General features: G+C 50.8%; 1 protein-coding gene across 1 annotated transcript; it reads right to left on the bottom strand.

Moving 5' to 3' along the window:
* Window positions 1-1,197: 1,197 nt before the first annotated feature.
* Window positions 1,198-9,060, bottom strand: ISM2 (isthmin 2). Its single transcript, XM_006884771.1, has 6 exons — window positions 9,031-9,060; window positions 8,196-8,435; window positions 6,234-6,597; window positions 4,800-4,940; window positions 4,446-4,529; window positions 1,198-1,715 (listed from the first exon to the last, which is right to left on the bottom strand). Exons 1-6 carry the CDS (start codon window positions 9,058-9,060, stop codon window positions 1,198-1,200), a joined length of 1,377 nt encoding a protein of 458 aa, XP_006884833.1.
* Window positions 9,061-13,113: the final 4,053 nt, after the last annotated feature.

The raw sequence follows: 13,113 nt of genomic DNA, 5'->3' as shown, positions 1-13,113 counted from the left end.
GGGAATGGCCAAATGCTAACAATCAAGGTTCACTTACAACCTCCTCTTTCCAACCTGCCCCCCACAAAGAACCAGTTTATCAGTACCCTACAGGCATGAGACCACCCTGAGCTGGCTGCTGGGACAGGATGCCACCCCGTTTGGGGGACAGTCCCCTGCCCCTTTCTGACATCCTGGGCATAATAGAGGGATAGACAAGAGAAAGGGCCAGAATTAGGGATCCCTTCTTGGAGTCTACCTCACCCCAGCTGCACTGACTCATCTGTCTGTCTCCTTGGGTCCCACTGATGGCCTTCAGCCCAGCCTCAAATTGTGTCCACTCGAAAGGCAGCTAAAAAAAAAAATAAAAAGGCAGCTCAGAGCTAAGCCTCCTAACTTCCCTGCCTGGCTCACAGCACCACTGACCTTCTAGCCTGAGCAGGCTCCAGGAGCAAGGCAGGAAGGCCAGGGAGGCACAGCACCCCAGAAAGAAGGGCTGGTGTGTGCTGTGGGTGAGATGAAAGGGCTGGCTCTTTTACTGTCTCCCTTCCTCAGCTGGCCACGGAGGGGGCTGCTATGGAAACTCTGAGGGGGTCCAGCAGCCAGGCTGTGTGGGAGAGAGAGGCCCACGTATTTCCACCGCACCTCCAGTGACCTCAAGGAGCTCTGGAGGCCTAGAGTACAAAGCATTGGGACGCTAACTGAAAGTTCAGTGGTTCAAATCCAGCAGCTGATCTTCGGAAGAAAGATGGGCCCTTGCCGCTTGTACAAGGGTAGAGCTCAGAAAACTGCTGAGAGGTCTCTATGAGTTGACTCGGTGTCAGTGGTTTGGTTTCAGTTCTAAGGTGCTCAGGCTTGAACACTCTTCAGCCTTCTCCCCAGCTCCTAAGGCGCTTTCTTGGGTTCATGGGCCGTGGGCAAAATGCAGCAGAATTTCTTACGGATGTATCAGACCCACCTGGGAATCTGTCAGGATTCATTCACCTTGGGATCTTGTTACGCTGCAGCTTCGGATTCTGTATATGACTGTATCTGGGCTGGAAAGGCACGTGTGCTTGGCAGGGGGTTGAAGAGCACACACTGGTTCCAAGCCCGGAGCAGCAGACAAACCTCCGAAGTTTGGAACCTGAGCGTGCCCAGTCTCCAGTCTCCAGGCGACGGCCTACAAGGCAGGCTCCTCACGGGGTTCCCCACGGGGTTCCCCGCGGTCCGCTCTTCCTAATACTCCTTGGCCTCCTGCAGCTGGGCCAGGTACTCCTCCTCTGGCGGGTTGTCGGCGCAGGCGCGGCCGTTGTTGGGGGGCCGCACGGTGTGGTAGCGGCTCCAGTCCCCCTTGCACAGGATCCAGGGCAGCGTGTCCACCTTGAAGTGCAGCTCCGGGGAGAAGTCGGTGCTCACCAGGTCCGGCGTGCCGGCGCCCTTGCCGCGGGTCAGCAGCCGGCTGCCCTGGTCGTAGCAGCAGTGCTGCGCCGCCAGGGTGCTGCTCTCGCCGGACAGCAGCGAGCGCAGGCAGAAGCGCGCCATGGGCTGGTAGACGTCCAGGCGCTCCCGCGGCCCGCTGGCATCCCGCCACCGAAAGCTGCGGCCCTGGAGCTCGTCCTGTAGGCTCACGGCGCTGTACACGGCCTCCAGCGGGTAGGCGCATGGGCAGCTGGGCAGGTCCCGCAGCACCTGGCTCAGGTACTTGGCCAGGAAGTCGCTCTTGCAGTTCAGCCACTTCTCACAGCTGTCCACATCTGCAGAGAGCACAGCGGTGCTGGTGAGATCCTTGGGGAGGTGGAGAAAGGGGCTGACTCCGGAGCAGTGTCAGGGGTGGGGGCTGAGAGAGACTCAGACCCCAGGTGCGCAAAGGTAAGGCTGGGATGTGTGTGTGTGTGTGTACACACATGTGTGAACTGAGGGCAGGACGCCAGGGACCCACATCAGAAGCACCACTGCTGGCACATGAGGGTTACCTCGCAGCACCCACACAACCCCGAGCAAGAGGCGTGGCTCTGAATGGATGCTGGCCAAGGCTGGGCCAGTGGTTACATATTTTTTGTTTAGTTACTTGGGTATTTTTTGCTGACAATATGGATCTGAACTGAAATCATGGGGTGTTCAGAAGGTGTGTGTGTGTTCCTTAGAAGTGAGACAGTATGGGGAGAGGTTATCTGAAAAGAGGCTTCTCCAAGACAGGACTGCTCATCAAAGACCCAACAGTAATGAATGGGAGAAAGGGGCTTTCACGCAGAGGGGCCAGCAAGGACCATGAGTGGGAAGCAAACATGCCAAACTCCAGAACCCAAACGTGGCTGCTACAGCTGTGACAGAGGCTTGCTGCTCAGGGGTGTTTTCATCCCAAGGACAACGGGCAGCACTGAAGCTTTGTTCTGATTGTAGGTTGGTGGTGCGTTTGTTTGTTGGGTTTTTAAAATGATTTTTTTTTAATTAGAATAGACGTATACCTGTAGCATGTATAAGCTCTGGTGGTCTAGTTTTAAGAAACTGTGCCGAGATCCCAAAGGCACACCGTTTAAATTTATAAACTGCTCCGAGGGAGAAGAATGGGCAGTCTTCTCCTGTGTGATTAACTGCTTTTAAAAACCCACTGAAGGGTCATCTATGAGTTGGTTCTGACTTGACAGCACATAAATCTGTTGTCGGGGACCTTTCCAGAGTACTAAAGAGCAACACTGTCAGTCTAGAGACTAGGGTGTGTCTAATCCAGACCATGGTCTTGACAATTACTTGTTATGCATCAGAGAGCTGGACAGTAACTAAGGGTGACAGAAGAAGAATTGATGCCTTTGAGTTGTGGTGCTGGAGAAGAGTACTGAACATACCATGGACTGCCAAGAGAACAGACAAGTCTGTCCTCAAAACCAAGTTGGTCCTTGGAGGCAAGGATTTTGAAGCTCTGACTTAACATACTTTGGGCACTTTGCCAGGAGGGACCAGTCCTTGGAGAAGGATATCATGCTTGGGAGGGTGAAGGGACAGTGCAGGAGAGGAAGACCTCAGAGGAGTTAGAGTGACACAGTAACTGGGGTAGGGAGGGTAGATGTGTCAGAGTCAGTGAGAATGGCTCAGGATAGGGTTCTGAGCTGTTGTGCACAGAGTCACTATGAGTCATGATTTGATGGCATATAACAACTAGATAGATAGATAGATAGATAGAAAGCGGGAGTGGCATCCACTTCCTAAACAACATGCCTCTGGAAACTCTGGAAACTTTTATAAATGACAATAGTTATAGAAAGGCTTCAGGCCTTTTGTTCATAGTGTCGCTATGAGTCGTGCTCGACTCGATGGCAATCAACAACAACTCTCTCTCTCTCTCTCTCTCTATATATATATATACATACATACACACACAAAACATTTGCTAGTTCACCAGTGCTCATATGCACAGCTCAGCAACACTGATCAGATACATCATATTGTGCAACCATCACCATTGTCCTTTTCTAGATCATTCTGCCACCGCTAAGAGACACACAATGCGTCCTAAGCAGTGACTTCTCTTCTCCTTCCCCCCCATCTGTGTGTGGAATAGTGGGGAAGGTTTGGGGATCTTGGGCAAGGAGCTGAGGGTGGGAGGTTGGGGCATCAATTTTAATCAACTCTCAAGGAAGCTTTGCACTTGTACTTTGTTTTGGTTGTTGTTCTAGCAATATCTTAACATCACGGCCCTATGACCATGGACAAGTCACTCTGCCTTCTGTGGTGCCCCACCCACCACCCTCCTTCCCATTCTCCATTCTGGTAATTGCGGCTTCTGACTGTGGTTACACAGAACAGTTCCTCTTTGCTCTCAGATCATTTGGGCATCTCAGTGCGGGGTTCTAGTGGGTTCTGTGTGTCTCTCTGAGCTCCATGAACTTCTGGGACACTTCAGCCCCAGCAGTGCCAGGAGCTGCCGGGGCTCAGTGAGCTGAGCTCTGGGTTGAACACAAGCCCACAGCAAGGCAGGACTTCCGAAAGCTGTGGCCTTCTTCTCAGGATGTGGGTGAGACCAAGAGACAACCAACTGACAGGGTCCTGGTGAAAGCCTGGCTTGTACCACGCTGCCTGGAAGAAGCAGTCCTGGATTTTAGGACATGGACCTGCTTCTATCAGACAATACTGCCACATAAAGACATGTTAACTTCCAGACAAAGTATCTGGAAGTTCCCAGACCAAGTCTGGTCAGGGACTTCAAGACAGTAACCAAGGAGTGGGAGTCAGAATGTCCCTCGCCTACCCAGCCTGAGAGACAGGGTCCACCCTATTGAATGGATTCCACACTCTTTGGCTCCTACCACTGGCCAAGTCCTTCTTCCCAGCAGGAACATCAGGCTGGGAAAGCCAAGGGAATCGGCAAGAGAGAGTCAGAGTGCCAGACCCTCCTTCCTGGAAGGTAAGGCTCCTGCCCACCAGTAAAGCTGTCTTCATAGCAGGGGTCTCCTGACATGTGTGGCTAGCATTTAGCCCCCTTAACTCACCTGAGCTAAGCTCATCCGTAGCATTGTGGACCAGGGGCTGCCACTCCTCAGTGGGGAAGCCCAATGTGACCTCGTCCTCAGAACCTTTGAGAAGAGAAAACACTGGGTTGGTGACACTGTAAGCCTCCTCTGTGCTACCAGTGGGGAAGCCCAACCCTCATTCTTCCCTTGGTACCGACAGCAGCTGGGACGGACCCCGAATAAGGTAGAACCACCAAGTTGGTGAGCTTCTGACACCCCCCTCGCCTAAACCCATCCCTCACACAAGCTTCAGATGCCTAGCTCTCAGGAGCCCTGGCTCAGAGTCTCTGCCACAGTTGCCACTCCTCATGCAAACACTGGAGCGCAACTCACCAGGACAAGGGGGCAGGTCACAGGCTCGGGACTCGGTGGCAGCACAGGCGTAGCCACAGGGCCGAGTCCTCCGCTGGCTGCCGCTGCCGCAGCTCCCACTGCAGGGAGACCAGGGGCTCCACTCCTCTTGAGACTCATAGTCTGGGTTGAGGCAGAGAGCAGGGGAGAGTGAGCACAGCCTGCAGGGGACATCTACAGAAGTTCAAAGGTGACTATCCCATCCCATCTTGGGAGGACACAGCCCTCTCGGGCCAAGGGGGCTCAGCCTGGTGAACAAAGCAGGGGCTGGATTTCAGCTCCCACCCATGCCCCTCAGCCAGGTGCCTTTGTGCAGTGAACGACCTGTGCAAATGTACCAGGTTCTCCTACAGATGCAGCACATGTCGCAGCCCCCGGCTCTATACCAACCATCAACAGGAGCAGTATCTGGCCCCGACAGGACCTGACCACTGCCGGTGTGGTCACATCCGCCTACCTCTCTGAGGTATAGTTCCTTATGACAATCAAAATCAAGGCTGAGAATACTTACTTTCTCAGTACTATGAATAGAAAGGAAGAAGCCAGCCGCTCACATTTGGGACCACGTTAGGGACCCAGCATCTACAAAGCTCCCTAGAAACACCCACCCAGCCAGTCCCCTCCCAGCCAGTCCCCTCCCCACTCTGGGAATCAGTTCCAACTTGACAGCACTTAACAGTAACAACAACACAGTCCTACAGAGTCGGGGTTGGACCATTCCCCATCTAATAGAGGAAAGAACTGAAGCACGGAGAAGGTAAGTTACTTGGCCAAGGTCACTCAGCTGGGAAACAACAGAGACAGGCTTGAAAACCACAGTCTAAAAAGAAGGTGCGTTATGAGTGGTGGGACTGATAGTCCGCAATTTGGTGTCAAGTAAGCGATCTTGCGATGTATCATGTTAAAAAGTGTCTGCTTTGCCAAGGGTCTCAGAGCTGTTGTGAGGTTCAAATGTGTTTAAAACAAACTGTCTTATTTTGCATGTTACTGGTATTACTGAACCTGACGAATAGTAGAGGAACATAGATAGTTATAGTACAGGAGGCATTGCTCACACTCTGCGGCACAGACCATACGGAGCTGTGTTGTTAAACCAAAGGCATTACCTCCCTGGTGGTTCGAAGCTACCATTGGCTCCTTGGGAGAGAGATGGGCCGTCTCCTCTCTGTGATTCACAGCCTTCTGAACACCCGCTGGAGGGCCAGCTCCGAGTCGGTGCTGACTCCATGGCAATGATGATTTTTTTTTTTTTAAATTAGTCTTGTTACTATTTTGATGCTAATGATTCTGCAATGGCTGAAGCTCCTCACGTGCCCAGCAGTCCTGGCTGGGAAGCCCCCAGCCGTCTCCTCCAGCCCCATCTTCACTCAGGGTCCCCAGGAGCAACAATCAGGGATGCCAAGGCGGGGTACTCACCATAGCTGTCTGTCTCCTTGAAAGCCCAGTCCCTGGGGGCCAGCCAGCCCTGGTCCCAGCTGCCTGCGGCCCCACTGAACCCAGGCTCCTCCTCCTCATCTTCTTCCTCATCAGTGCCCTCCTGGTCCTCGCCCTCACTGTACTCTGTGGGGTAATCCTCCTCCTCCTCCTCCTCTTCCTCTTCCTCTGAGGCTCTGGCCTTGGACTCCGCATCCTCGCCTTCCAGGTAGCCCCAGAAGAGAGGCCAGAAGAACTCCTTGGTGGGCAGCCAGCCGGGGGCACCCTGGGGCCATCGGTTGCTAGGTTCTGTCAACAGGTCCATCTCCACCTCGGCCTGGGGATCCTCCACAACCTCGATGGTCACCTGCAGGGGGGACAGATGCTAGGCTGGCCAGTGAGGGGGAGCTCAGAGCCAGACTCTGGAGAGGAGAGTCGAGGGGTGCCAGCAGAGTGAAGAGCTGTAAACCCTTGCCTCTAATCCACTGTCTCCTCTTGGCCAGTCTTCCTGGCTTTCTAGAGCACACAGGTCACAACTTGACTTGACTGTGCATTAGGATCACCCAAAGATGCTTTTAAACACAACCCTCACCTCACTCACGCTCCCAGCCCAGGTACAGCTTTAACTGGGTGGGGCCGGACAGCTGGTTTAACATGTAGCCAGGGTTTAGGGAAAGTGCACAGGACAGAAAAGATGGTGTGGAATTCTTGTGCCATCAGCAGGTGGGGCACAGGCGAAGGAGAACTGCTGGACATCAACTCGTCATCATAGCAGACCGAGCTCCCCTTTCACTGCATTTATATATAAGGAATACATCAAATGATTTTTGTGACAGTGAACTTATTATTAAAAGCATTTACTGTTTTGGACTATTATAAAGTAATAAAAATTACTGTACAAACTTTCGACAGCTCTGGTGGTGCAGTCCGTCGGGAGCAGTTCTAACTCAAAGGTCACCCCTCTCTGACAGTTTCTCAGGAGAAAGAAGGGAAATTTCCCTCTGGGCTATTTACAGCTTCAACTTATAGCTGTGAAAAACCCACTGGAGGATTAGCTACAACATCTCGATGACCAGGATTAGCTACGACATCTCGATGACAGCGACATTTTTGAGGCATTTTTAGTGTTTTGGTGGTTGTATTTTTATTTTATAGTATACAATTTACAGTGATCTCTTACCTTATAATAGTCCAAAACAATAAGTGTTTTTCAAGTTCATTGTCACAACAGCCATTTGCTTTTCAGTAACAATTTAGGGAGCTCTGGTGGCCTTATCTGTGGGGAGTTCTGCTGCTAACCCACCTCTGAAAGTTCAAATCCACCAGTGGCTCTTCAGCAGAACGACATACAATCTCCTCCTGCTTGATTTACTGCCCCGGAAACCCCACAGAGGATCGATGCAATGACAAAAAAAGGGAGATATTTTCATAATCTTCTCTCTTTTGGTGAAAAGTGTTTTGTAAACCACAGATGGATGGTACATAACAACGCAACCCCATTATCATTAGGGCTTCAGGGCTGCTAGTGGCCTGTAGGTACTGGAAGCACACCAGCCTCTCCAGTTTTCTCAGCTAGCTGTCTTTCTGGTGTGGAGTCTCTACCCCTCCAGCCCAGCATGTCAGGTACGCAGCTCCTTCCTCAGGGGCCTGCGGTGAGAGGCTGGATCCCGGCAGGATCCCACCTGCAGACTTTCCCTCAAGGCCTTGTCATATAGTCTCAGGCCTCAGGAGATCCCAGCAGCCCTGTAGGTTGGTATTGTGTGGCCGCTGGCTACAGCCTAGGAAACTGAGGTCTTGAGAAGCTGAGAATCTTGCCCAAGGCTCCACAGCTAGAAAGTGGAAGAGGGGTAGGTATTATATTACAGGAGGGACTAGAGGTCAAATTCTCTTGACTACCCACAGGAACCCCTGCCCTCCAAAGCACAGAGTGGGGGCTGGGTCGTAGCCTGACCTCTAAGCTCTCACCTGGATGTTGGGGTTCGGGGCACTCAAGTCAGTGTTGGCCAATCCGGGCAGCTTCTGCAGCTCCAGCAGCAAGGGGGTGTCCTCCAGTGAGCCAGGTGGGGTAGCCTCATCTGAGCTTGGGGAGACTGACTCAGTAAGGGTCTGCCGCGTGTGTCTGCGAGATCCTGCACGGAGGTGGGCTTGAGGGAGCAGTGGGGTCTCCTCTTCCTTGGAAGGCCTCGAATTTGAGGATGCCAAGACCTGAGGAAGGGAGAGTGGAAAGAAGGGGTGATTGAAGATAGATCCCCCTGTGGGTCCTAAAAAGGCTGGCCATGGGTACTCCAGGCCTGGAATCTGACTTGGCCACAAATTATCCCAGTGGCTTAAGTCGCTCTGGAATCTGCATGTAGAAAGAGAACTCCAAACTCTGCCTGCTTCAAACCCTCAGAGCCTGAGAGGCAGTGTCCTGCGTCCACAAGCACTTTGTCAAATGAGGCTAACATTAGATATACACAGAGGCTTAATCCAGATTTTGATACATAAAGGAACCGTGGTCCAAAGCCTTCATTTTAACAGATGAGGAAACGGAAGCCCAGAAAAGGAGGTGAGTTATTTAAGGCAGTGTTTCCAAAATGTCAGTGTGGTGACTCTGCTGATGTCACCATGACGTGCCTGCCCCTGTTTGGGGAGGGTTTATGGCAGGAATTCTTCCTGAGTTAACGGTGGAGTAGAGGCTAGTGTAAACCCCTAGAAAGATGTTTGTGGTCAAGGTCCAAATGATACACACCACAGAGCACTATCTCCGGACTTCCATGAACGTCATACTTAAAATCCATCCTGTGGATGCTTGTGAGACCTTGAGCGATGGAGCAGTTGTCCAGGTCATGGTTTACTGTCTAACAGTGGCCAGCCAGAGAGTAAGCTGGGCAAACCTTTGTTCTGGCCCCTGAAGCCTCTGTATCAAGTGAATTTACATTCACAATGATAGGTTTTCTTAGGAAGATGATGGTTTTGGTGCTTCTGAATCAGACCTTGATGCAGAATCAGAAGATAAAAGTTGAAAAGGAGTAAGAAGGAAGGTAACCGTCTCCTGAACCTGTGCAAGAAAAGCCAGTGGTGGTTCCCACCACCCGTTAACCCTGTAACCAATGTTAGGGTGCTCTCGTGGCCTAGTGGTAAGAAGCTGCGCTGCAATCTCAAAGGCACAGAGTTTGAATCCACCAGTGGCTCTGCTGGAGAAGGATGGGCAATCTCTTTCTATGTGATTTACCGCCTCTGAAAACCCACTGGAGGGTCAGTTACGGGTTGATTCTGACTCGATGGTACTCAGCAACAACAATGGTAGAGAGGAGGCTTTGGAAGTAGCTTCACACGAGTTTGAGTCTAAGACAAAGACTGAAGAAGTGAAGATGACGTAAAGGAGGAAAACAGAAGAATCAGAGAAGTCTCCTTCTCCTCCTGCTGTAGAATCTCTTTGTCCTAGGAACTTACTCAGCCAGGAGTGGAAGCTGAACCAGAAGTTCTGTCTCAGTCACCTTGTGTTCATGAATGCAGGCTTTCCTCCTACAGGACTGAAGCCTGGTAAGCAGGGAGACAGCCTGACCCTTCGTGTTCTGGTTGTCTGAGGTTCTAGGTAGAGGAGAGACAGAACAGAACGGACCTGACTACCACAGAGCAATTCACTCTCCAGCCAGCCGTCAACTTCTCGTTGGTGAATTGCCACGTGATAGTGATGAAACCAAACCAAAAGAATCCTTCCTTCCTCCGGTTTTGGAAACACTGTGGAACTCTGCATCAATGCCAAGGTTGTTGGGGGAAAGCTTCCAAATTTGGGGTTTTGTGGTTTTTGATGAGTTTGAACCAGTTCAGAGAATCTTAATTGCAAAACCAATTACGTTTCGAGGGGGACCGTATTTAAACACAGAAGAGAGAAAAATCCCAAAAAACCAGAGTGAGAAACTAGAGGTGACAGCAGTGGTGATCGCTGGCATGTGAGGTGCAACAGCCGAGGTCCTGGTGGTCCACACGGAACAGTGGGTGGCGGAATGATGCCATCATGGGGGCGGACTTCCCCCAGGAGGTGACATGGCACCAAAACTTGGCTCTGGAAGGGGCACCAGACAAACGGAAGGCCACTTCAAAGGACAGTATTTCCGAAGCTCCCGCGTTGACAAAGTCTTGGCAGTGGTACATTATTCATTGTGTTTGCATTCTTGTTAATTTTTTTTGGCTTTGGAATGTGACACAGCCTTTTTGATCATGTCTTTGATGTGAAAGGCATCTGTCCTTTGGTTATCGGTTAAATTGAGGTGGACATTATTTCCCCGGTTTCATAACAGGATTCGCATTGTTCATTTATAAATCTAGACTTGGAGAATCAAGGACTGAGAAATGACCATCTCTTAATCTACAACAAAATCAATTTAAAAGGACATTCCCAAGTGAATTCAGGTCCTTTGAGCAAAAAGTCCAAAGCCTGTTTTGCTTAAACATTACTGTTTCTATTAAACACACACATGGTGGGATTTATCTAACTGGACGGGAAAATGTCAATTTGCAAACCTTTTACATCAGAATCCCCCAAGAGTCTCTTCACAAATTAAGGCAGAAAGATCCTAAGTACAGGGGTCTGGGTAACAAGCCTGGGCTATCCCCCTAGCTCCGTCTCCCACTACTTGGCCCTGCCCAAACTACCATAATTACCTGCCTCCTCCTGCCCACCTGGAGCCTGGCCCAGGCCAAGTGTCAGCCCAGAGCACGGGTGAAAGGCTCCGGGCCATCAGTAACTCCTGCTCCAATGGTCATCTGCTCTGACAGTGAATCCCACAGCCACAGCTTAGTGGATTAGGGTGTTAACAGTGAGGGACTTCCCTCCAGCTTCGTCATGGCCCAGGTCTCCACCCCCGGGCAGAAAGCGCACCTCCCAGGGCTACGTCACGGCCTGCCGCTCTTGCCTCACTCAGGTCATGGCCTGGACTCCAGCCCACACCTCCTACCTTGCGGCGGCATGGCAAGGCCAGAAAGAACAGGTTCCGCAGAGTAAGGCAGTCTGGAGCTCAAATCCCAGCTCTGTATTTGGCATGTGTTGTGATGCATATTGTAGACCACTGAGTCAGCGCCAAGTCAGAACCAACCCATAGCTGACCCTCCAGTGGGTTTTCAGAGGCAGTTAATCACACGGGAGGAGACTGCCCATCCTTCTCCCATAGAGCAGCTGGTGGATTCGAACTGTGCACCTTTGGGATGGCAGCACAGCTTCTTACCAGAATCTTACTAGTGCTCAATAATATCCTCATCTGCAAAATGGGGATAATTCCTATCTGAAAGGACTGTTAGAATTTCATTTATCAAAGACTTCTATAGCATTTACTGTGTCGCGAGCCATATTTTAAACACTTAACAATTACTCAATTTTCACAACGTCCTATTTGTAGTTAATAGAAGTTAAAACACAGAGAGGTAAAGTGACTTTCCTGAGGTCACACAGAATTCATGGCAGAGACAAGATATGAACCAGGCACCCCAAGCCAGAGCCCACACTCCTACCCATCATGTCTCAAACACCACACATAAGTGGCCGAGTCATCAACACAAACAACGGCCTTAACTGGTCCAGTTTCCAGCCCTTACTTAACTCTCTTTTCTTAAGAGGCTGGGAAAAGCCTCAGAAACTTCTGCCTTCCCTCAACTTCGCCTACATGCTTGGCTCCAGTCCTTACACTAAACGCTTGGTCACAGGCCACTGTGGGCCCATTTCTGATGGACCTTAAGTGTCTTGCAGAGTCAAAGTGTGTGGTCTTGGTGGTAAAGATGTGGGGTTGGATGAATGGATGGTGAAAAATGGAGCTACTCAACCCTCTGCTGACCAATCCAAAGGCCCCAGTGCACCTCGATGCGGCTTTTCTGGCACCACTCAGACCGAATCTTCCAAGAGCCTGACTGTCCCTGGGACTGCTCACGGGTCCACTCTGTTTGCAGCCTGTGGACATGCACACAGGCAGTGTTGAGGAGCAGAAGCCCTCCTAGCTGATCTGGGGGGGGCAAGCCTCCCTCCGACTGGGCCTGCCTCTGGTAGGTGGTGCAGAGGGTCCAGCAGTAGATCCAGACTGTGTTCTCAGCAGCAAACAGTGACACTGGAGACAACTGTGGGTCTCACAACTGGAGGTGGGATGAGATGTCACCTGTAGGTAGAGGCCAAGGATGCTGACACTTTGACTTTTGTTTCTTTATTTTTACTTTCTTTTAGTGAAAGTTTAAAAAGAATAATTGGTTTTTCATTCCATTATTCATGTACTTTTTTTTAATGCCCTGACTTAAAATACCAACAATATCACCACACTTTCCCCATTTCTCCTGCTGACTCTCACTTCCATTCGTTCTTCTTCCTGCCTTCAAGGTTTCATCCTTGGGCAAATGCTTCTCTCTATACTCGACTTCCTATGTTGGTGATCCTGAGGGGGTCATGCTTTCCTAGTGTTCAAACTCAAAACTCACTGCCATCAAATCGGAACCAACGCACAGTTAACCCTCCATTGGTTTTTCCAAGGCTGTAAACTGCACAGGATGAGAATGTTCATATCTCCCCTATGGAACCCCTGCAGGATTTGAACCTCCAGAGAGGCACAGCCTTGGGCGCCGGACAGATATCTACAAACTTTACCACCAGAGCCCCCTTCCCTGGTGTTACTGGTCATTCTACATTCCTGTTTATTGTTTGTCTGAGTGTAGAATCTCCCACTATGCCCCTTAGTCACCCTTTAAACCTGGAACAAAACTCACAGTCACAACCCTTAGACTTTGCAATGTGATGCTCTTTGGAAACAGGGTATTTGAAGATGTTGTCAGTTAATACAAGGCCACACTGGAATAGAGTGGACCCTCAACTAATGGCTGGTATCCTTCTTAAAATATCTACTGTTCTTATTAAAAAGGAGAGAGA

This window comes from Elephantulus edwardii, unplaced genomic scaffold (genome assembly GCF_000299155.1).
Source record: "Elephantulus edwardii isolate Elephantulus edwardi_28Jun2011 unplaced genomic scaffold, EleEdw1.0 scaffold00037, whole genome shotgun sequence".
Classification (NCBI taxonomy): domain Eukaryota; kingdom Metazoa; phylum Chordata; class Mammalia; order Macroscelidea; family Macroscelididae; genus Elephantulus; species Elephantulus edwardii.
This window is presented reverse-complemented; position numbering and strand designations above follow the sequence as displayed.

Coding starts and splice junctions, on each gene's coding strand:
- ISM2 (XM_006884771.1), bottom strand. CDS start 9,060: ATGACCTGGACAACTGCTCCATCGCTCAAG. Junction 6,598..8,195: donor CCCCGAACCCCAACATCCAG/GTGAGAGCTTAG, acceptor TCCCCCCTGCAG/GTGACCATCGAGGTTGTGGA. Junction 4,941..6,233: donor CAAGGAGACAGACAGCTATG/GTGAGTACCCCG, acceptor GCCTCAACCCAG/ACTATGAGTCTCAAGAGGAG.